This window comes from Chrysochloris asiatica, unplaced genomic scaffold (assembly GCF_000296735.1).
Source record: "Chrysochloris asiatica unplaced genomic scaffold, ChrAsi1.0 scaffold00029, whole genome shotgun sequence".
Taxonomy (NCBI): domain Eukaryota; kingdom Metazoa; phylum Chordata; class Mammalia; order Afrosoricida; family Chrysochloridae; genus Chrysochloris; species Chrysochloris asiatica.
This window is the reverse complement of record NW_006408547.1, coordinates 23,987,842-24,009,622: the sequence shown is the minus strand read 5'-3', so window position 1 is coordinate 24,009,622 and position 21,781 is coordinate 23,987,842. Positions and strand designations below refer to the sequence as shown.

The 21,781-nt window shown below is 43.6% G+C and overlaps 1 protein-coding gene across 1 annotated transcript in view; it reads left to right on the top strand.

Annotated features, from left to right (window-relative positions):
- Positions 1–20,379, top strand: part of ADPRHL1 (ADP-ribosylhydrolase like 1) — a 47,754-nt gene extending 27,375 nt beyond the window's left edge. The window contains exons 3-7 of the mRNA XM_006851521.1: positions 1,481–1,606; positions 8,124–8,264; positions 15,409–15,536; positions 16,872–17,004; positions 20,222–20,379. Of these exons, the coding sequence (XP_006851584.1) occupies positions 1,481–1,606; positions 8,124–8,264; positions 15,409–15,536; positions 16,872–17,004; positions 20,222–20,379 (686 nt within the window). The remainder of the gene's footprint in view (positions 1–1,480; positions 1,607–8,123; positions 8,265–15,408; positions 15,537–16,871; positions 17,005–20,221) is intronic.
- The last annotated feature ends 1,402 nt before the right edge of the window (positions 20,380–21,781 follow it).

Here is a 21,781-nt window from a genome sequence, read left to right as displayed (position 1 = left end):
TGACACCATACAATAAGCATTGGACTGTGAACCACAAGGTCCATGGTTCAAGCCCATCAGCCACTCCACAGGAGAAAGATGAGGCTTTCTGCTCCCTTGAAGATTTTTTAAAAGCTTTGAAAACCTTATACAAGATTGCTGTAGTTGGAAGCACCTCCATGGCGCTAACACCATATGTCTACTTGTACATTTTAAATGTATAGTTTATTTTGGCAGTTACAACTCCCTGAAGCTGTTTTAAAATGAAAAATATAAATACAAGGGAGTTTCAGAAAGTTTGTGGGAAAACGCCATTATCTCTTAAATCATTTTTTCCTGGAACATTTGAAGCACCCTCATATATGTTTGAAAACATTCCTTATATACAATTCTATCTTCCACATTTTCCCCAACCAGAGCATCTGATTAACATTCCTAATGCATCAAAAAAAATTTTTTAATGGTTAAATAATATTTCCACATACAGATGCATCATAATTTATTTCTTCTATTTTCTGTTGTCAGGAATTCTAATTCTTTGCCTATGTTTCACACATTTAAATGCCATTCTGATGAAGGTGGGAAGTCCTGATCCCACGATGGTTAAAGCACTGCAGTCTGCTTCTATCAGAGTTCTGCCACCTTGGAAACTGGGTGGCACAGAGCTGCGCTGTCTCATAGGTTCTCTGTGAGCCAAAAACATCTGGACGGCACAGAACAATATAATAAGCATGTTACTATATACAATTTTTTTTTTCAGTTTTTATTTTGAATTGAGTGATAGTTTACAGGGAGAACATCAGCTTTCATTGCAATAATTACAATCCCCTCCGTGCATCATCACTCAACAGCATTTGCTTCCATTCCTTCTGTTGTTTTTTGTTTTATGTACACCGAAGCTCTCAGGAATATATAACCATTCAAACAACCAAAGGGCACACCCTGCATGCCTGCCCCCTGGCAGTCAACACACAGACCCTCTCCCTCCCAGAGTCCAGAATCCCCAGCCACTCCATCTCTCCACGTCATCGGCTCTGCCTCCATCTCTGGTGTCACTGCTTCTCTGGGTAGGGTCCTGCACTCCAGTCTTCTCCCTTGATGGTCACTGGGATCTTGGTTCCTGGACTGCAAGATCAACCACTCCCCTCCTTTTGTCACAAAACATCTAGCTTTACATTTGCAACACTCACAGTTCAGTCCTGATAGCAATTATTCACTATTGAACCACTAGAGGCTTATCCCCATCTCCTTTCACCAGCTCCGTCCAGACAGGTTGGAAACCACTCAGTGGAGATTCAACTTTCCCCTGCACCCTCTAAAACTAAATTACCTCTTGAAAACTTGTCAGCCAATCACTTCATGCCTTTATAGCCATTTTAGGTGGCCAATGTTATATACACTTTTGCACTCCCCCCCACCCCAAGTCATTTATAAAAGCTAGATTGGCAAAGGTGGAATTATTGGGGCAAAGGTCTAAATTCAGCTATGATTTTTTCTGTAGGTTCAGGATTTGGGGCTGCCACCAAAGCAATGTGTATCGGCATGCGGTACTGGAAGCCTGAGCGGCTGGAAACTCTTGTTGAAGTCAGCATCGAGTGTGGAAGGATGACACATAACCATCCTACAGGTAATACTGCTGGTGGATCCGATGCCAGAGCCATGCCCCTAAGCAGTGTGTGTCTTGTTAAGCATAACAGAATGCCCAATGCCTTGTTTTCCAGGGGCCCATTTTGTCATTCTTCACCCCACTTGTACTTCCTCCCTCTTTTTTCTCTGAAACTTTTCATAGTGAATTGGGTGAAGGTTTACAGACAAGATCATCAGGTTTACATTCAGCAAAACCTACACGTAATTTCATCTCAGTGATGTCTATCCCCTCCCTGTAAAAACATTTATCCTCCTTCCCTTCTCCCTATGACTCCTGATTTACATCTTATAGTTCACAAATGAACAAGGCAAAAAGACTAGATGTACGTTTACAAACAAAAACATATACATCCATCCCATTTTGCAAGCCAGTCTCCTGCCTGCAGGCACACAGCCACCAATCCATCTCTGCAGTCATTGCTCTGCTAGGTAGGGTCTCACAGTCCACTCATGCTCTTCCTTCTTGATGATCCTGGGATCATCTGTTCCCGAAGTGAAAGATTAACTACACCCCCTCTCAGATTCACATCTTCTACAATTACAGTTGTGACAATCCAGTTTCTCTTGCTCACAGTTATTCACAACTGAGTCATCAAATCCCTCCACATCTGTCCCCCTTGCCCTTTTACCAGATCCACCCATATTGCCGCCATCTTGTTCTCCATGTACCAGACTGAAAGTCCATACAGTCACCTCAACGTTTGTTGTTGTCTGCTGATTTGTTTAGGGATTTCAAGTTTCTTTTTTTATTCTTCAGCTTGCTTATGTTTGTTTTCATCCTAACATCAGGGTTGGTGATGAGTATGGTGATGTTAGGGAAGTACAAGTGAAATCGTGGTTTATTTTTCTAATAATTAGGTTTTGATATCTTTTACATCCAAAAAAAAAAAGGAGGGCAACAATGATCTGAATGAAACTAGCGTTGGAGTAATGAAAAATAATCTGTGTAGTATGTTTTCAATAATGAAGCCGAATCCAGCAATTCATAGTTATTTTCCTGCTCTGTGTGGTACCCTCTGCTAGGGAGCTCCATTTCACCCCTGACATGGTGACTAAGCATAGAGACTTTGAGCCGGGCCCACTGTAAGCAGGCTGCACTACTAGCTGTATGAATGGTGGTGGTGGTAGTTATGTGCCGTGGAGTTGGAACCGACTCATAGCGACCCTGTACAGGGTTTCCGAGGCTGTAAATCTTTACGGGAGCAGAAAGCCTCATCTTTCTCCCACAGGGCAGCTGGTAGTTTCTAACTGCTGACCTTAAGGTTCACAGCCTGATTTGTAACCACTACGCTACCAGAGCTCCTTGTGTGAATGGGACAAGTTCCTTTAACTACCTCTATAGGCTCCATTTCCTCCTCTCTAACTCAGGGGTAGTTATGATGATAATACTCATGTCTAGTTATGATGATAATACTCACCTCCATATGAGGATGGTGGTGCTGGAGGTGCCGTGGAGTCGGTTCTGACTCATAGTGACCCTGTGTAAGGTTTCCCAGGCTGTGAATCTTTATGAGAGCAGAAAGCCTCATCTTTCTCCTGCAGAACAACTGGTTGTTTCACACAGCTGATCTTAAGATTAGCAGCCCAGCTCGTACACACAACACTACCAGAGCTCCTTAATATGAGATTAAAACTAATTAAATAATAAGTAAAAGTCATCTCAGTGGTGCTTACCCTGTTGTACATGCACAATGTGAGTCAATCATTGTCTGTTATTTTTCCCACACACCCATCAGACTGAGGGACGCAGGGAGAGGTCAAACAAGCGAGTGGCGCCAGACTTTACTTTGGAGCCTGAATTGGAAAGGCAATTGAAGGCAAAGCTCAGGATTTAAAAAAAAAAAAAGAAAAAATGACTTAAAATTCTTACACCTGTAAGCAGCTGTGAAATTAGATGAACATGGTCTGCCCTAGTTCCACACATAGTCCAAAGACTGCTGGCTGTTCTCTGGGGACCAGTTTTCCTCTTTCAAGGTTTCCCTGTCTGGTCATTTCATCTGACATCACTCGGGAGAGGAGAGAAAACACCGGTTGAGCACAGTCATTGAAATGACATTTGCTCAGACTGGGGCAGTGTTTCAGGAGACGCCACCCTGTGAGGCTATGTGACAAATCTACCCATGAGTTCATGCTGCTCATGACAGTGTAAGCAGGGAGCTCAACAAGTAAAGTGCTAAATACTGAAACTTTAAGAGGAAAGGTATACAATTCAGCCAGTTGGCAAAATCTCAGTTAAAAATGACTTCTTGCTGGACATACAGTAATTGGTTCAACTAAAAGTCAGTTAAAAAATATATATATATAAAACCTTCAAACATGAAAATATTGAACATTGATAAGCAATGTAATTAGCATAAGAATTTGGGTTGGGAATTTAAATTTCTAAAAAGTTCGTTAACATGTTGCCCACTTTTACTAAAGAAATAGGATTTCATATGTTTAAGAGTTAAGCAATTAACATGTTTCTTGGATCATGATTGAAAAGGTTTTAAGGGCTCAAATGTACTCAATATTTGCAAGTGCTTTTTAACTCCATTCCCTTTTTAAATTTTCAAAGAACCCTTCAAAACAAGTGTTGCTATTTTTATGACAACATGCATTTGTCCAAGACTCCAGAGCTAAAATATGCCGTATCAGGAAGCAGAGCGTTGGCTTGATTTGTTGTTGTTAGGTGGCATCAAGTCGACTCATGGCATGATAAGACAATAGTTAGAACCCTGGATCTGAAAGTTAGACTATTTTTATTTCAATGACTCTAACACTGGACTTTAGAAATGATCCATAATTGAGTCCTCCAACAGTACCACCCTCTCCAAAATTTAGGGAACCTTTCAGTTGAATACACAATGCACTTTATTGGGTGAGTCAGAAGCTTATGAGAGCAATCAATGGACTACACACCACACCCAGTTCTAGGCACATTCTACACTTATTTAGTCCTCGCAATAACCGTTGCAAGGTCGGTATTGCTATCCCCATTTTACAGAAGAGGAAACAGTAATTCAAAACACAGTAAATAACTTGCCCAGGGTTTTGCACTTAATGGGTGGTGAAACCGGGATTTGAAAGCAGATCCACCTGACTCCAAAGCTCATTTTCTTTTCTTTACAATTATATGGTCTCCCAAGTATATTTCATTTGCTTCATATAGACCAAATTGATGTAGCCACTTAAAATCTTTACTTTTCCACAACTTATACTGTGTATATAATTGTTGTTGTTATTGTTAAGTGCCGTTGAGTCAGTTCTGACCCATAGCGACCCTGTATAGGGTTTCTGAGGAGCAGCTAGTGGGTGTGAACTGCTGACCTTGTGGTTTGCAGTCTTATGTAATTAAGTTGCATAATTTCTCAGTACTTCAAGTTTCTCATCCAAGTTCATGAAGATGATTATAATGCCCATCTCATGAGCTTGTGGTAAAAATGGAAGGCATTACACAAGAAAAGTGCTTAGAATAGTACCTGGCATCTGGTGCCTTAGGTCTCTGGTGCTGCTCTAACAGAAAGAGCACAAATAGATAACTTTAGTAAACAGAGATTTATTCTCTCTCTTCAGGAGGCTAGAAGTCTGTATTGCAGTTACTAGCTCCAGGGAACTGTAGACAGGGTCTTTATGAGTCAGAGTTGACTTGACACCACTCAACAACAAGTGTGGACAGAGAATTTTTTCCCTCGGTGTTGAATCTGGGAAAAGGTCCTTTTGTCTTTTCAACATTTGGTAGACCTGACAATCCTTGACATTCCAAGTGTCTTGGTATCAGTCTTCCCCTGAGTCTAGAAGGTTGTTAGCACAGTGACCTCAGGTTCCAAGGACACACTGAACTCTCCGTGATTCGTAGATTCCTCCTTCCCTGCTTGCTTCCATCTCATTTTATTTCTTGTTAGATAGAAGGCCATACGGGCCACAAACAGGGAAACTCCACTTACACTGGATCAGGACTGACTTGAGTAAGGATGCGCACCCGACCTGATTCCCCTTATAACTGATTGGCTGAGCATCTAAGATCACATCGTGGGGGTAATTGTATCATTGCAAACCTACCAATTGCATTATTATGTAACTGCCAAAGCGCTGAGAATCATGGTCCAGCCAAGTCGGAACATATTTTGCAGGATTGTTGTTATTGTTAAATGCCGTCAAGTCAGTTTCTATTTACATCGACCCTGTATAGGGTTTCTGGTGGGTTTGAACCACCAACTTTGTGGTTAGCAGTCCAGTGCTTATCCTACAGCATTATATGAGGGACAGGGACACCAAATAACCCATGACACACGATGACAACTATTACTGCCAATGATAATAACTAAATGCTCTTACTTCCTTGGAAACAGGCAGATTCGATGTAGAGACGGTACCATCAAGAGTTCTGAGATTTCCCTGCCAGTCCTGGGGCACTTTTTGTCTTGTGATGACCAGGATAATTCTAAATAATTTGAATTTGTTTACTCGAAGTTCCTACCTAATGTATTCTACCGTAGTTTCTAAGAAGGCCAGAGCCGGCAGCACCTGCCTGGTGAAGGACATTAACCGGGCTCTGTTCCATGAGAACTGACTGACCCTGAGACCTCCATCCGGCTGGTTAATTAATGTGTCATTAGTTGTGGTGACCATCAGGAATCCAGTCACCAAAACAATTTAAAGTGCCTGATCCCCAGGTGACACTAGGAAATCAGTGTCCGCCACACGTACAATTGGAAAGCAACATTGCAGGACCCAGTGTCCTCCAGACGCTTCCCACGGGTTTCCTCCTTTCCCTCCAGATTGCTTTGCTGAGGGCAGTACTTGGTTCTGCCTGCTTACCTGGAATGTTGATGAGGATCATGTTCCAAAACTTAAGCCATTCCCTAACAATCTTTTTTTGTTGTTGTTTTTTAAACTCACATGTTTTCCAGTAAGCATAATTTTTAAACTTGACATACCAAAGAAAATAAGAAGGGGGGGGGGGGGAAGCACAATAGTTTGATTTAAAAAGAAATTTCTTTAGTACTAGTGACAAGCGCAGAAATAAAATGAGAACAAGCCCAACACCAAATTTTGCCGTATACGTTGAATTCACCAGAGCACACAGTATGAGAAATGGTTTAGTTGTATATTGTTGAGTTGCTTCTATACATAGTGACTCTGTAGAACCGAGTAGAACTGCTTCATTGGCTTTCCTGGGCTGTGGCATTGTGGGAGCAAATCGCCAGGTCATTTCTTCTGTGGAACTGTCGAGTGGGTGTGAACAATTGACCTTTCCGTTAGCAGCCCAGAGCTTAACCAAGGCACCACCAGTGCCCCTTGAGGGATAATCCAAAACCAAAAGCTGAAATCCACTGCCATTGCACTGATTTGGACTCATATGACCTTGTATGGAGGGTTTCGGAGACTAGAGATCATGACTGGGGCAGAAAGCTTCATCTTTCTCCCATAGAGTGGCTATGAGTTTGAACCACCAACCTTGTGGTTAGCAACCCAGTGCCTGACCTATAGCCCACGAGGGATCTCACTGCTATCTAGTCAGTGCCGACCCATAACGACCCTGCACAGAGTTTCCGAGGCTGTAAATCTTTACGAGAGCAGAAAGCCTCATGTTTCTCCCGCAGAACCACTGATAGTTTTGAACTGCTGACCTTGCAGTTCGCAGCCCGTTTCATAACCACTACAATTGTTGTATTGTTGTTGTTAAGTGCTGTGGAGTCGGTTCCAACTACTATGCTTAGGGCTCCTTAAATTCTAAATTCTCTAAGGTGAGTAATCCAGTGTTTAGACTCAAATGGATAAATATATCTTCGAGATGTAAGCTTGAGGACTAAGGTTCACCTGACCCAAGCCATGGTATTTTCAATAACCTCATACGGATGCGAAAGCTGGACAGTGAATAAGGAAGATTGTAGAAGAATTGATGCCTTTGAGTTGTGGTGTTGGAGGAGAATACTGAGGGTGCCATGGACTGCCAAAGGAATCAATAGATCTGTTTTGGAAGAAGTGCAACCAGAGTGCTCCTTGGAGGCCAAGATGGCTAGGCTTCGTCTCTCCTACTTTGGACACATTGTCCGGAGAGATCAGTCGCTGGAGAAGGATGTCCTGCTGGGTAAGGTGGAGGGTCAGAGGAAAAGAGGAAGACCCCCACGAGATTGATCAGCCAGGTGGCATCACTGATGGCGTCAAGTGTGGCAGCGGTAGTGAGGTTGGCCCAGGATCGGACATTGTTTTGTTCTGCTGTGCATGGGGTCGCTATGAGTCAGTTCCGACTCGATGGCACCTGACAACAACAACAACCTCCTTACACTTATTAAGTTAGCATCACCATTTTCCTGATGTTTTTTAAGTTCTGCATGATATCCTTTGCTTTCAAAATGCCCAGAGGTTGCTAGGTATCATCCTAACAACACTGTAGTTCTTTCTAGAAATGCATGTTTTTTCCAGACCTGGAAAGCTCTCTGTACGGATAAATGATTTCTGAGCAAGTGACACCATTGTCTTCTGCTTCCCCCACTCTCCATGCTCCTCTCTAGGATTTCTGGGGTCACTGTGCACAGCCCTGTTTGTGTCTTACGCCATACAAGGAAAGCCACTCGTGCAGTGGGGCAGAGAGATGATGAAGGTGGTTCCGCTGGCTGAGGAATATTGTAAAAAGACCATTCGGCATATGGCAGGTGAGCGCGGCTTCCGTTTCCATCACATTTTCTAAAGCACCAACACCCAGAAAAGAAGGTAGTCTTAATTCACACTCAACACCCACCTCCCAAATATTTCAAGGTGACCCAAGGTGAATCCAAGAGAATGCGCACTGGGTCAGTATGCTTAGTGTTGACTCCACAAAGAACATCTGAGATGATTACATGGCCCAAAGGCCGACATCTCTTGAAGGTGGCACTGGTATGTGCAACACTAGAGTCTTCATCGCCACAGCCTCTGAGCGCTTTGGGGCTTAGTGTCTTCGGAGACTCTGCCACCATCACCTCTATTTCTGATACCCACTGCATTGAGTCAGAGTGACCCTAAAGACACAGTAGAACGGTTCTTTAGATTATAAATCTTTACAGGAGCAGAAAGCCTCATCCTTCTCCTCCTCAACAGCTGGTGAGTTTGAACCACCAACTTTTCGGGTAGCAGCCCAGTGCTTAACCCACTGTGCTGCCAGGGCTCCTTCTATTTCTGATTTGTTGTCGTTGTTAGGTGCCATCAAGTCTGTACCGACTCACTGTGACCTTGTGTGTAACAGAACCTGGGCCAACCTCCCAATCGCTGCTACATTTGAGCCCATGGCTGCTGCCACTGTGCCGGTCCATTTCGTTGGGCGGACCCTCCACCCTACCAAACTTGATGTCCTTCTCTGAGGACTGGACCCTCCTGACAATATGTCCGGAAGATGAGAGACAGAGTCTGGTCACTCTGGCCTCTATTTCTGATTAGTGACTGCAAAAGGAGAAACCGGAGTGCATGTTACGTTTAATTTGCCAAATTAGGTTCACAAAGTGAAGTATCCTATTTATTAAAGGAGGAATGAAGGAGAAATCAAATCTACCATTCCACAGTGTTCTTGGACTTAATCTATCTGACCTAACATGTTTTTAAGTCTCAATGTCATGAAAGGAGCCCTGGTAGCATAGCGGGTTATGAGCTGGCCTGTTAATCGTAAGGTCGGCAGTTCAAACCTACCTGTCGCTCTACAGTAGAAAGATGAGGCTTTCTGCTCCCATAAAGATTTACAGCCATGAAACCCAATAGACGGTCACTGTGAGTCAGAACTGAGTCAATGGCAAACCACCACCAATGTCATGAAGCCTAAATAGAGATCTGTGCCTACTAATGAGATTTGCTCCCAGGAAGTTCTATCTGTCCCAAAGAACATCCAAAACTTGTATAATCAAATATCTCTGATCCTTTCTGACTTCCAACCCTTTTGGGCCAAACAAAGTAGGTATTAGTCAATCTATCAGTCATAGGTCTTACGGGGGATACTATTTCTAATGGTTTGGGCAGACCTCTCACATTTTGTTTTTCTGTTTAGTCATTTCTGAATGAATTCCCTAAGGTAGAAGGGGCACTGGACCAGCCAGTGCAGGGTCAGGGAAATCATGGTCTCTCCTTAGATGGCTAACTCTCCTGGAGGAGTCTTGGACTCTCCAGAATGTGCCATCAGTGCTGACGGGGTTATGAGCTTCATGCTGCCTTTGATAGTCTTCATTTACTGAGGACGGTTTCTAACACAAGTTACCTAGTTTGTCCTGGAGGATTTAAACTGCTTATTTTTCAAAATGTAAAACACCATGAAGTTAACGTCTTCTTGAAATAGGAAATCCACTGTTTTACTTGTAATTACCTTCCAACATGCTGAAAATGGTGTTCTAAAAAAAAAAAAGTCTTCTGGGAGGATTTCTAGAAAGATTTTCCAAGGAAGCATACACATCTGCTTTTGCCTAGCACTGGATGACACTTACAAAGGGTTCAGATGAAAAATGAAAACCAGCAAAGTTACTATTTTCCGGTAGTAATTATTCAGTCTCTCCACTTGGCTTAGCCATCCCCCATCAAGTTCATTACGGAACATGATTGGGAGCACTTTACTTTTGTTTACATCGTTGTTGTCACTTAATTCCTCATCTCAGATGATTGAGGCCCGGGGTGGTGGTGGGGGTTGGGGGGAATAGCTAAATAGACTGGGATTCCTGCCAGCATTCCCGAGATCCTTGGGTCTGCAGTCATCTAGCTAGGAATGCCCCCAAAGGCAAGCTAGAGTCACACGTACACCATGTAAAAGAGATGAGTATTATTAGAATATGAAACTACATAAAGACTGAATTCTTACATTGGTGAACATTTCCCCAGAATTCTTAGAACTCCATGACAATTTTATCACAGTTTTTTGTTTTGAAAAACAGCAGTCAGAGAAAATATTTCATAAAAAATAAAAAAAACCGGGGGAACAGGTTCACTGATCAGATACTTTTGAGATTTTCTCCTTTGTCTTGGCAAATCAAAATGTATATAAGCTACTTTAAAGCTTGAGCAATATTTCTGTGAATAAACCCAAAACACAAACCCACTGTGGTCAAGTCGAGTCTGAATCATGATGACACTGTGGGACAGAGTGAACTGCTCCATTGGGTTGCAAGACCATAAACCTTTATGGGAGCACGCTGCCTCATCTTTCTCCCACAGAGCGACTGGTAGGTTTGAACTACGGACCTATTGGTTAGCAGACCCACGCTTAACCCACCGTACCATCAGGGCATCTTTTTCCTGTAGATAAATCCATTTTTATTTTAAATTTGTTTAACCTGGAGTTTTTATGACACAGAACCTTTCTTTAGCACAACAACTAAAGTCATGCAGGTAAAATAATAGCCCATAGACGACCCTCAGGAAATATTCTTCTAGGGCCTTCTGAGATTAGTCTGTATGGTGAAGTCCCCAGGCAGTCAGAGCAATGAGCAAAGTAATTCAATGTTTTAATACGTGAACATATATTTCCAAAGTTGACCAATCTTGAGTTGGATAAGAGGTTACGTCTTGATTTAAACCCCCACCCAAATACAAGGGTAAGTCAAAAAGTATTGCTACCGTCTCTGATCCATCCACCCAAGATGCTGAAAAGAAAGAAGGCCAAGGGGAAGAAGATGGCGCCGGCACCTGCTGTCCTCAAGAAACAGGAGGGCAAGAAGGTGGTGAATCTCCTGTTTGAGAAAGAGCCCAAGAACTTAGCCATGAGATAGGACACCCAGCCCACAAGGGACCTCACCCACTTTGTCACATAGCCCTGCTACATCCAGCTGCAGAAACCGCGGACTACCTCTACAAGCAGCTGGAAGTGCCTGCCATTAACCAGTTCACCCAGACCTTGGGCTGCCAGATGGCCACTCAACTACTGCAGCTGGCTCACAAGTACAAGCCGGAGACAAGGGGGACCTCCCCACCAAGAGGCTTCCAGTCCTGTGGGCCGGGGTCAGTGCTGTCACCATCCTGGTGGAGAACAAGAAGGTCCAGTTGGTGATGACCACACACGACAGAAACCCCATCGAGCTGGTCGTCTTCCTGCATCATCCATGGGAAGTTCCCACTGGGACAGCTGGTCCACAGGAAGACCTGCCCCACTGTGGCCTTCATGCAGGTGAACTCAGAATACAAGGGAGCTCTGGCTAAGCTGGTGGAAGCCATCAAGACCAATTACAATGACAGATATGACAAGATCCATCATCCCTGGACAGGCAACGTCTTCGGGGGTGGCTCAGTTCACCAAGCTGGAAAAGGCAAAGGCCAAAGAACTGGTCACCAAATCAGGCTAAAGTACATGGCTGGTTTCTCTGGTATGTACAAATAAATTCACTCTTCACCAACAACAAAAGTAATGCTATAAAATCATTTTATCAAACAAAAATATCAAACTGTGAAGCTATTATTTCTCAACATCTCCTCCATCTATGTTTACACACTTCTGAAGGTGGTATTTCCTTCTCTGTAACCCTTCCTCCAAAGGATTCTGCACTCTTTGATTTATACCATGCCAAATGGCAGTTATGTCTTCCTCCAAGGACACAAATTGTGTTCCTTTAAAATTTTCTTTTCTTTTTTTGTTTTTAGTTTTTATTGTGAATTGAGTGAAGGTTAACAGGCAAGATCATCAGCTTTATAGTCAACGAATCATATACTTTGTTTCATATCAGTGATTGCAATTCTTGGGACCACAGTCATCCACCTTCTTCTTCCTGCATCTTTTATTTCCCTTCCGTTCACCGTTGCATCCCTTCTTTTTTTTTTTAAGTTTTTATTGTGAATTGAGTGAAAGTTCACATGGGAGAACATCAGTTTTACACTCATTGTTTCATTGCAAAGATTACAATCTCTTCCATACATCATCGTTCAACAGTATTTGCTTCTATTCCCTGTATTTTTTGGGGGAGGTATACACAGAATCACTCAGGAATATATAATCATTTAAACACTCAAAGGGCACATTCTGCAAGCCTGCCTCCTGGCCACAAGTACCTGGTTGCCAGCACACAGCCTTTCTCTTTCCATGAGTCTAGAGTCCTCAGCTGCTCCCTCTCCCCATGTCCTCATCTCTTAAATGTTCTTTGAATACTTCTTGAAAGAAAGAAAAAATCAAAATAAAAAACAAAAACAGCAGTCTGATTGACTACAAGGACAAGCAAATTGTTCGCTGGAGGGCCATTAAGGCAAGCCATCAAGTCCCTTCAGGACAAACCCCCTCTGAGACTGAAACTCAAAGGAAATACACGAGCAGGCATGTAAGTGCTGGTGACCACGTTGGTCTACTGTTGAGTGGAACTGGGGAAAAGGCAGCAATGAAGACATAGGCTGAGTTCAACCACGTTCCATAGACTCCCAGTGACCTGGAGGTGAGAGAGAGGAGAGGAAGGACTGGTTGGTCTGAAGTATGGTGGGACTTGGAGACTCCTGAGCTGATGGACAAGGACATAGCCACCGAGGGCTAGAGCTGAGAGTGAAGCATTTAACTGATATGAAGTGAGGGGAGAGGTGCAAGAACACCCAACTTTGCAGCTAGTACTCATTTGACCTAGCCTTGATAGCTTGATAATCAGAACTCAACTTGAGGAAGATAATAAAATTTGATAAAGGAAACAAGTGTAAATTGCTACAATTTGATGAACTTGACCTATACTTATGGATGTAATAGCTCAAAATACCAACTGAAAGGGAAGGAGTCTTCACATCAAGGATCAATCCTATCCCCTCTGTACACAGAGTTGATAGAGACGGGTAACTTAGACATTGACCACCCTGGTGTGGCTCTATGGGTTAATGTGCCAGACTGCAAAGCCGTTTTGACTGCAAGGTTGGCATTTCAAGTTCACCAGCTGCTTCTCGGAAATCCTAAACAGGGTTGCTATGGGTCTGAACCAACTCTACGGCACTTAACAACAACAAACCTAAAATGGGGGTAGGTGCTATAAAGGCACGAAGTGACTGGTTTACAAATTTTCAAGAGGGAGTTTAATTTCAGAGTGTGTAGAGGAAGGTAGAATCCCCACTGAATAGTTTTCATTTTGTCTAGAAGGGTCTGGTGAAAGGAGACGGGGCTAAGATTTTTATGATTGAATAATGAGTTGTTGTTATTGTGACTAATTGCAACTATCACAACTGTGAAGGCAGAAGTTTTGTAACAAAAAGGAGGGAGTAGTTAATCTTACATTCCAGGAACAAAGGACTCTAGAGCCATCAAGGGAGACGAGCATGAGCAGAATGTGGGACCCTCTCCAGAGAAGCAGTGACACCAGAGATGGAGGCAGTGATGGGCACATGGAGAGAGGGAGCAGCTGAGGACTCTAGACTCATGGAAAGAGAGGGACTGAGTGCTGGTGGCCAGGAGGCAGACTTGCAGAATGTGCCCTTTGGTTGTTCAAATGATTATATATTCCTGAGGGTTTTTGTGTACATCCAAACAAACAAACAAAACAAAGAGAATAGAAGTAAATACTGTTGAATGATTATGCATGGAGAGGATTGTAGTCATTGCAATATAACAAACTATGATTGGATGAGTATAAAACTGATGTTCTCCCATGTAAACTCTCACTCAATTCACAATAAAAACCTTAAAAAAAGAGAGAGTCGTCGAAGATCGCAATGGTAAATACTGTTGCTTACACAATCCTGCAATAACCATCATTCAAAAGTAGACAAAAAGTTCTTTGATTTTAGGGAACAAAAAGGAGTCTGAAGGGGCAAGATCCAGGCTGTAGGGTCAACGAGATAGTTTTCTAAAGATTTGGCATGCGATTTCATATTGTCAGTAAGTGTCTATAATGAATACTTCAGACTCATTTATAAGTTAATACCTTCTTCACCAAATGACCTTAAAGAAGCCACTGCAGCATTTGTGGGAATGGATCTCAAACTGTTAATGATTGTTGATGAGTACGTTTGAGTAGGTTCCAATTCACAGCAACCCCATGCACATCAGAACAAAACACTCCAGGTCCTGCGCAGTCCTCAAAGTTGGTGTTATGCTTGAACCCATTGCTGCAGCCACTGTGTTAATCCATCTCGTTGGGGGTCTTCCTCTTTTTCACTGACCCTCCCCTTTACCAAGCCCGATGTCCTTCTCCAGGGACTTGTCCTTCCTGACAGCAAGTCCAAAATATGAGACAGAGCCTCACCATCCTGGCTTCTATGGAACATTCTGGCTGTACCTCTTCCAAAATAGATTGGTTCTTTTGGCAGTCCATGGTACTTTCAATATTCTTCACCAACACCATAATTCAAAAGCATCAATTCTCCTACAGTCTTCCTTATTTACTGTTCAGCTTTCACATGCATATGAGGTGATTGGAAATACCAGGGCTTGGGGCAGGCTCATCTCAGTCCTCAAGTTGTTAATTAGGAATACTGAAAACTATTTTGTAGGCATTGGAACTAATAAAAATATACACACAGAGGTTCAGAATTTTCAAGAGAATACACTTATAATTATTACAATTGCTATCTTAGTTTCAGAATATAGTTAACCAGTTCTTGAGGTGCCCAGTTCCCCTCTCCCTGCCATCTCCACCGTCCTAGTTATTGTCTCAAAATAGCTACAAACATAAACAATTTTCAAATCTCAGGTGCAATTGCTAAATCGTTTACTCTGAGGCCCAAGTGCTAAGGTTTCCCCAACTTCTCCCGACCATGTGGAGGAAGTTTTGCCTCCATCTTTCCCTGTATCCATTCTATCATCCCATTAGCCCAGTCACCAACTCTTCCCTGCTCCCCGGCTGGATGACAATCACTTTCCGCCATCTTGCTCACACTTACCCTGTTCTTTGCATTTAGAATACCAGGAGCATTGGTTTTACTTTGAAGCGAAATGGCAGTTTTATTTGGAGGAGAGAAAAATCACTGAAGAAGAAAAACTGGAAGCCACTTTTCCTGATAATTATGATGCAGAGGAGAGAGATAAGGTAAACCTTGCTACGAAATGAACATTTAGGTTCTTTCCACCTTTTGGCTCTGGTGAATAGCACTACTGAGGTTTCTGTTTGCATTTCGATTTTCCAATCTTTGGGATCTACACGTAGGGTTAGGATTCCTGGGTCATATGGTAGTCCTGAACTCCTGGTGTGGCTCTGTAGGATCAGTACTGGACTGTGAACCACAAAATCAGCAGTTCAAACCCACCAGCTGTTCCTTGAAAACCCTATATGGGATCACTATGAGTCGGAGAGTCAGCTCGACGGCACTTAACAACAACAACAACAACATGGTAGTTCTATAGAACTTTTTGAAGAACCACCAAACTGCGTTCCACAATGGCTGTCTCATCTTACATTCCCACCAGCAAGCAACGAGGGTTCCACCACGCCTTCCCTTTTGAGGTGATCCCTACAGCCCCTTGGTTTATCTCTCACGCACCTCACCTAGAAGCCATGACAGCTCAGCTACATGGTTCTTCAATGGAGGCATTACAGCACTGAGGACCTTCCGGGTCTGTTACTAGTGGACAGGAGACAGTGGGTGTGGGGAGGCCAACCACCAGCACCCACCCCTCTGCTCTCCCTGTCTTGGTTCCTAGCCCTCCTCACTCTCTTCTCCATACAGCAACCTCAGTGGCTCGTTTAAAGTCTGAACCACACTGTGTCACCATCTTGCTCAAACCCCTTTCTTGGGTGCCCATCGCACTTAGAGTAAAACCCGAGGTTTTTCTGATGGTCTCCGAGGCCCAGCCTGCTGTTCTGACCGCATGCACCACCACCCTCCTCTGCAGCCAAGCTCACTCTTGCCTCGTCTTTAGACCAGACCCGTGTCCTCTGACCTTGGGGACTTCTCTCTTGCTGACCTCTTGGTTTAAAACACTCAGCTTTTAGATATTCATGGTTTCTTGCTTCACTTTATTCAGATCTCTGTCCAAATGCCACCTCTTCAGAGAGGGCTTCCCTGACCATTCTACCTACTATTGTCCCTGTCAGTATTCTCTGTCCCTTTCCTTGTTTTAGTTTTCTTCATACAATTTTATTGCTGCTCATCATTACAGTATTTGTTAGTTTGCTTGCTTAATGTCTTTTTCAAGTATTGGAACAGAAGATCCATGAGAACAGAATCTTTTCTTTGTCCCTTGTCTCCCCCGCCTCCACCACCACTGGAAGAATATCTGGCCTGTAGTTGATGCTCAATAAATGCATAACCAATGAATGAATTCCTAATCCAATGAGAACTAACTTGTGGGTGCTTTCGCTTTGCTGCCAGCTAACATGGCTTTGTTTTGGAGACGTGCCTCTGATCTATGATTCTTTCATCAGACGTACAAAAAATGGAGCTCGGAAGGGCGAGGAGGACGAAGAGGCCACGATGCCCCTATGATTGCCTATGACGCCCTGTTAGGAGCAGGGGATAACTGGACAGAGCTCTGTAACCGAGCCATGTTTCATGGAGGTGAGTTTTTTCCTTCTTTAATGATTTTGGGTTTCAAGGGGGCCAGCTATGTCCTCCTCATTCAGAAGTGCCCTCTCACGATGTCCTAGGGCTGCAGGCACTGAGAGACAGCCTCCCGTTCCCCTAGAGAAAGTTAGGTTCTACTGTCCAGTCTTAACAGCACCTCTAGTAGAGGCTGCTGACCCTCAGCCCTCCAGTGACCCCAGTGTGTGCAGACACGGATGGTATACAGACGTCAGGTCCTGTAACAGATCCCTTGCCTAAGGAGTAACCAACAGTCCCTGTTTGAACCTGTCAGACTGGTGCACTAAGCTCAGCAAAGAGAGGGAAGACTCCGATGAAATCCAGATGTAGGGGCCTCCTTCCCTTCCTAGTCGTTGTTAAGTGCCATCGAGTCAGTTCCGAGTCAGAGCCACTTGTATAGGGTTTCTGAGGAGCAGCTGGTGGGTTTGAATCACTGACCTTGTAACTAGCAGTCCAGTGCTTATCCTACAGCGCCACACCAGGACTCCTTTTCCTTCTAGTTACTGATTAAAGAGTAAATAAGGTAGATTTCTCTAGCAGTGTTAACCAAGCCAGAGTTCTGAACTGAACACTTCATTCTTGCTAACTCTGTACAAAGTCAGAAAAAGGTTGCACTTGGGAGTCAGAAAGACCTGGGTTTGAATCCTGATTCTGCCTGTCATGTCAGCTGACTGATCCTCTGCGCTTCTATTGCCTCACTTGAAAAAGTAGAGAACACCCACCTTCACGGTTGTTGTGACAGTCATGATAAAACACCTTTGAGTTTCACACTGTGACTTTATAAAAGCAGTAGATGTCCAATAAGTAACAACTACTCTGATTCCCTTCCACTGGATTAATTTGCTTCCCTCTGTTATGCACGTTAGCTTATGGTAGAGCCTGGTGGTGGTGATGTGCCGTGGAGTTGGTTCCAATTCATAGCGACTGTGCACCCGAAGGTTTCTAAGGCTGTAAATCTTTATGGGAGCAGAAAGCCTTATTTTTCTCCCATCGATCCGCTGGTAGTTTTGAACTGCTGACTGTGAGACTAGCAGCCCAACTCGTAACCACTACATATAGAATTGTTATAAGCATTAAAGAAGATAAGGAGCTCTGGTAACATAATGGTTATGAATCGGGCTGCCAACCTCCAGGTCAGCAGTTAGAAACTACCAGCTGTTCCGTGGGAAAAAGATGAGGTTTTCTGCTCCCATAAAGATTTACAGCCTCGGAAACCCTGTGTGGGGTCACTATGAGTCGGAACTGACTCCATCGTACTTAACAACAACAACATTAAAGAAGATGATCATAAGCAAAATCTTTACATCTATGCTTGGCACAGACTTCTAATAAATATCAGAGTGTCATTGTTTGCTGTTGTTAAGTGTCATTGAGTCAGTTCCGACTCATAATGACTCGGTTTCTGAGGAGCAGCTGGTAAGCTTGAACCGCCAACCTTGTAGTTCAAAGACTTTGCAGTCCAGTGCATTAATTCACAGCGCCACCAGGGCGCTGTCTATTTTTAGAGACATGTATTTTGCATGCCACAACCCTCAGCACCAGAAAGATCCTTAAAAACTCATCTGAAATACAACAACCAAGTGGTTGGAGATGCTAACATTTCCCAGAGAACCCAATATGATCTTTCTTCTGAAAGAAAGTAGGAGCTCAGACACACATACATCAGCTGGGTAAAAAGCCCAGAAGGGGACAAAAGTCACTACAGGAGCTGGCAGTGGTGGTAGAACTTGAGAAAGTAGCAGGGTGGAGGAGTTACAAGGACTAACTAGCAAAGACATGGAGACTGGGGACGGATCCTCAGGACTGGAGCTATTTTTGTGCAGACTGAAGGGAAATGTCATCTTGATAGCTCTATCTTCTTGGTAGCTATGCACTCTTAGCTGGAGAGCAGCAGAAACAGCCTAATGCAGATCATGTGAGAGAGGTGTCAGCAACTTGAGGGGAAAGATACGATGGGAGCACTAGTGTGTGTCCAAATGTGGCAGAGATGTTAGGTGTGGAATTCATGGGGCCCAGGGAAGCCTGGGAACTCAGACTGGACACAGAGCCTGACCTTGGGGCGTCCTTTTCTTCTACAGCACCCTTCTGACATCCTCAGCCCCCGCCCCCCTCCACCAGGGCAGCACATGCATTTGTAAGAGCCATTTACTCCTCCTCGTGGAAAGCTCTATGCCAACTTTTGATAGGAATTAAAGTAGAAATACCCCAATGGTACACAACGACTTTAATTCCAGCAAAGAATAAATAACTGACATTCTATGCTGAGCAAGGAGCCCTGGTGTTGTTGTTGTTAGATGCCATCGAATTGGCACCGACTCATAGCGACCCTATGCATAACAGAACGAAACACTGCCCGATCCTGGGCCAACCTCATCATTGTTACCATGCTTGAGCCCATTGATGCTGCCACTTTGCCAATCCATCTCGCTGGGGGTCTTCCTCTTTGTCTCTGACCCTCCACCTTACCAAACATGATATCCTTCTCCAGTGACTGGTCCCTCCTGACAATATGTCTGAAGTATGGGAGATGAAGTTTGGCCATCCTGGCCTCCAAGGAACACTCTGGCTGCACTTCTTCCAACGCAGATCTGTTGGTTCTTTTGGCAGCCCATGGTACTTTCAATATTCTCCTCCAACACCATAACTCAAAAGCATCAATTCTCCTACGGTCTTCCTTATTCACTGTCCATAATGGATTATGACCTGGGTTGCTAACCAGAAGGTCAGCAATTCAGATCTAACAGTTGATCCATGAGAGAAAGATTAGACTTTCTACTCTCATAAAGATTTATAGCATCAGAAACCCCACACAGGGTCGCTATGAGTCGGAACCGATTCCAAAGCACAGAACCTGTAGAATAAAGCACTGGGCCACAAGGTTGGTTTGAACTGCATCTTTGGTGGTTCAAACTCACTGGCTGCTCCTTGCAAGCCCTGCGCAGGGTAGCTATGAGTCAAAACAACTCGATAACACTTAATAACAACAAATCTTGATGGAAGCAGATCACCAGGACTTTCTTCCGCAACACAACCGGGTTGGTTCAAACCACCCACCTTTACGTTAGTGTTCAGTGCAAATGATTTGTGTCACCCAGGGACCTGGTGACGTGGAAAAAGCCCTGGTGAATTTTCAAGTTCACTGTCCTCAGTTCTTTCTCGAAGTGCACAAAGGACCTTGTGTTTCATGTTTCAGGTGAGAGCGGAGCCACTGGGACAATTGCCGGGTGCCTGTACGGATTGCTATATGGTCTGGACAATATTCCCAGAGGCTTGTACCAGGACCTCGAACACAAGGAGAAACTCGAGAAGTTGGGTGAAGCTCTTTACCGCCTGTCCACAGAAGAAAAGTAAAGCCATTTTTGCCCTTTCCCTTTCTGTAGCCATCATGCTAAGTCCTGGGGTCCCACTAGTGGTTATGTGCAAGCTAATCGGCTTGACTTCGATAATCGTGTCTGTGTGGAATTTCAGTTAGCCAAGAGCCCCTGCATAATGGACCATAATTAAACTTTAATTTTTTCCTCCCAATTTCAGGAGCCTAATTGCTATATAAAATACACTGTTTGTCCTATGAGCATAGCCTTTCTGATCTTAATCCAAACCAGTGTGTTATTAGCATTAGGTCAAATCTGCTGATCTGCAGTCTCCAGAAACAGTGGTTATTAATAGTCTCTTGGACAATTGGTGTATCTTATTGCAAAACTAATGCTATCTGCTTACTTATATCAACAAAACTAACTACCATGTCCCCACCGACATGCCTTCTCAATCTGTAAAAGTCCTATGTCACTGTATGTTTCTACCTTACACATGTATCTTGACAACTGGCAACTCTGTTGGCTCTTCATTCATTCCTAATGATCCGTCCGTCTCTTGTTGGCAGTATGATGCTTTTGTATTTGTACCGTACATGTGTCCACAACAAAAAGGGGACAAAAAAAACAATATTGGGTGCATTCAAGATGTAGCCAAAATAGCACTGCGCCTAACCTCCCCAGCCTATGTTTTTAATCACACTAGGTCTTCACAAACAACCCTTTTAGAACAACTCACTGAGGAAACAGGAAGTAAATGAATGCCAGGCTCCGTCACCAGCATTCTTCTTCTCTTTGGTCTGGAGTTGTCGTATATTAGTGGGTAGTGTCCACATTACAGAGAAGGTCTTAAACCTGCAGCAGCCCAGCTCCAGCCCGGCTCACTGAGAAGGGGACAGTTGTTCCCCATGACGGGAATTTCACTCTCTGAGTCTTGAAAAAGACAACAGTTGCTCTTGTTGTTAAAAATAACTTTGAACAAGTTTTTCTTTTTTTAAGTAGCATCTGGTGTGAATAAAACAAGCAGTTGATGATTGACGTTTAACACTGCGCTTTGGCAGCTTGGCTAGAGTCTACCTTGTTTATTGTAATGTACTGTTAATATAAAAGCTTGCCTGGAATACGTGTGTGATCCACAGAATGGTACCCTAAAATGCCAGTTCACAGAGAGTCCGTGTTGAAACAGGATTTCCTGTAGCAGTACATACCTCTGCAGTGAAAATGAGGCCAAGATGGGAAGAACTGATGTGCTTGAATTTGGGTCAGCATCCAAAATGCAAACTTTGAATCCCCCAGGTTTTGCTTTATTTCTTTGACAGTATAAGTCAGATAAGGAAAATGGTTTATATCTTTATCGCCTCACTTAATATTTTTCTCTAAGTCGACACCTAGATAAGGGTGGCTGGTAGAATTTCAACCTTGTCTTCTGCAGTTACATAAGG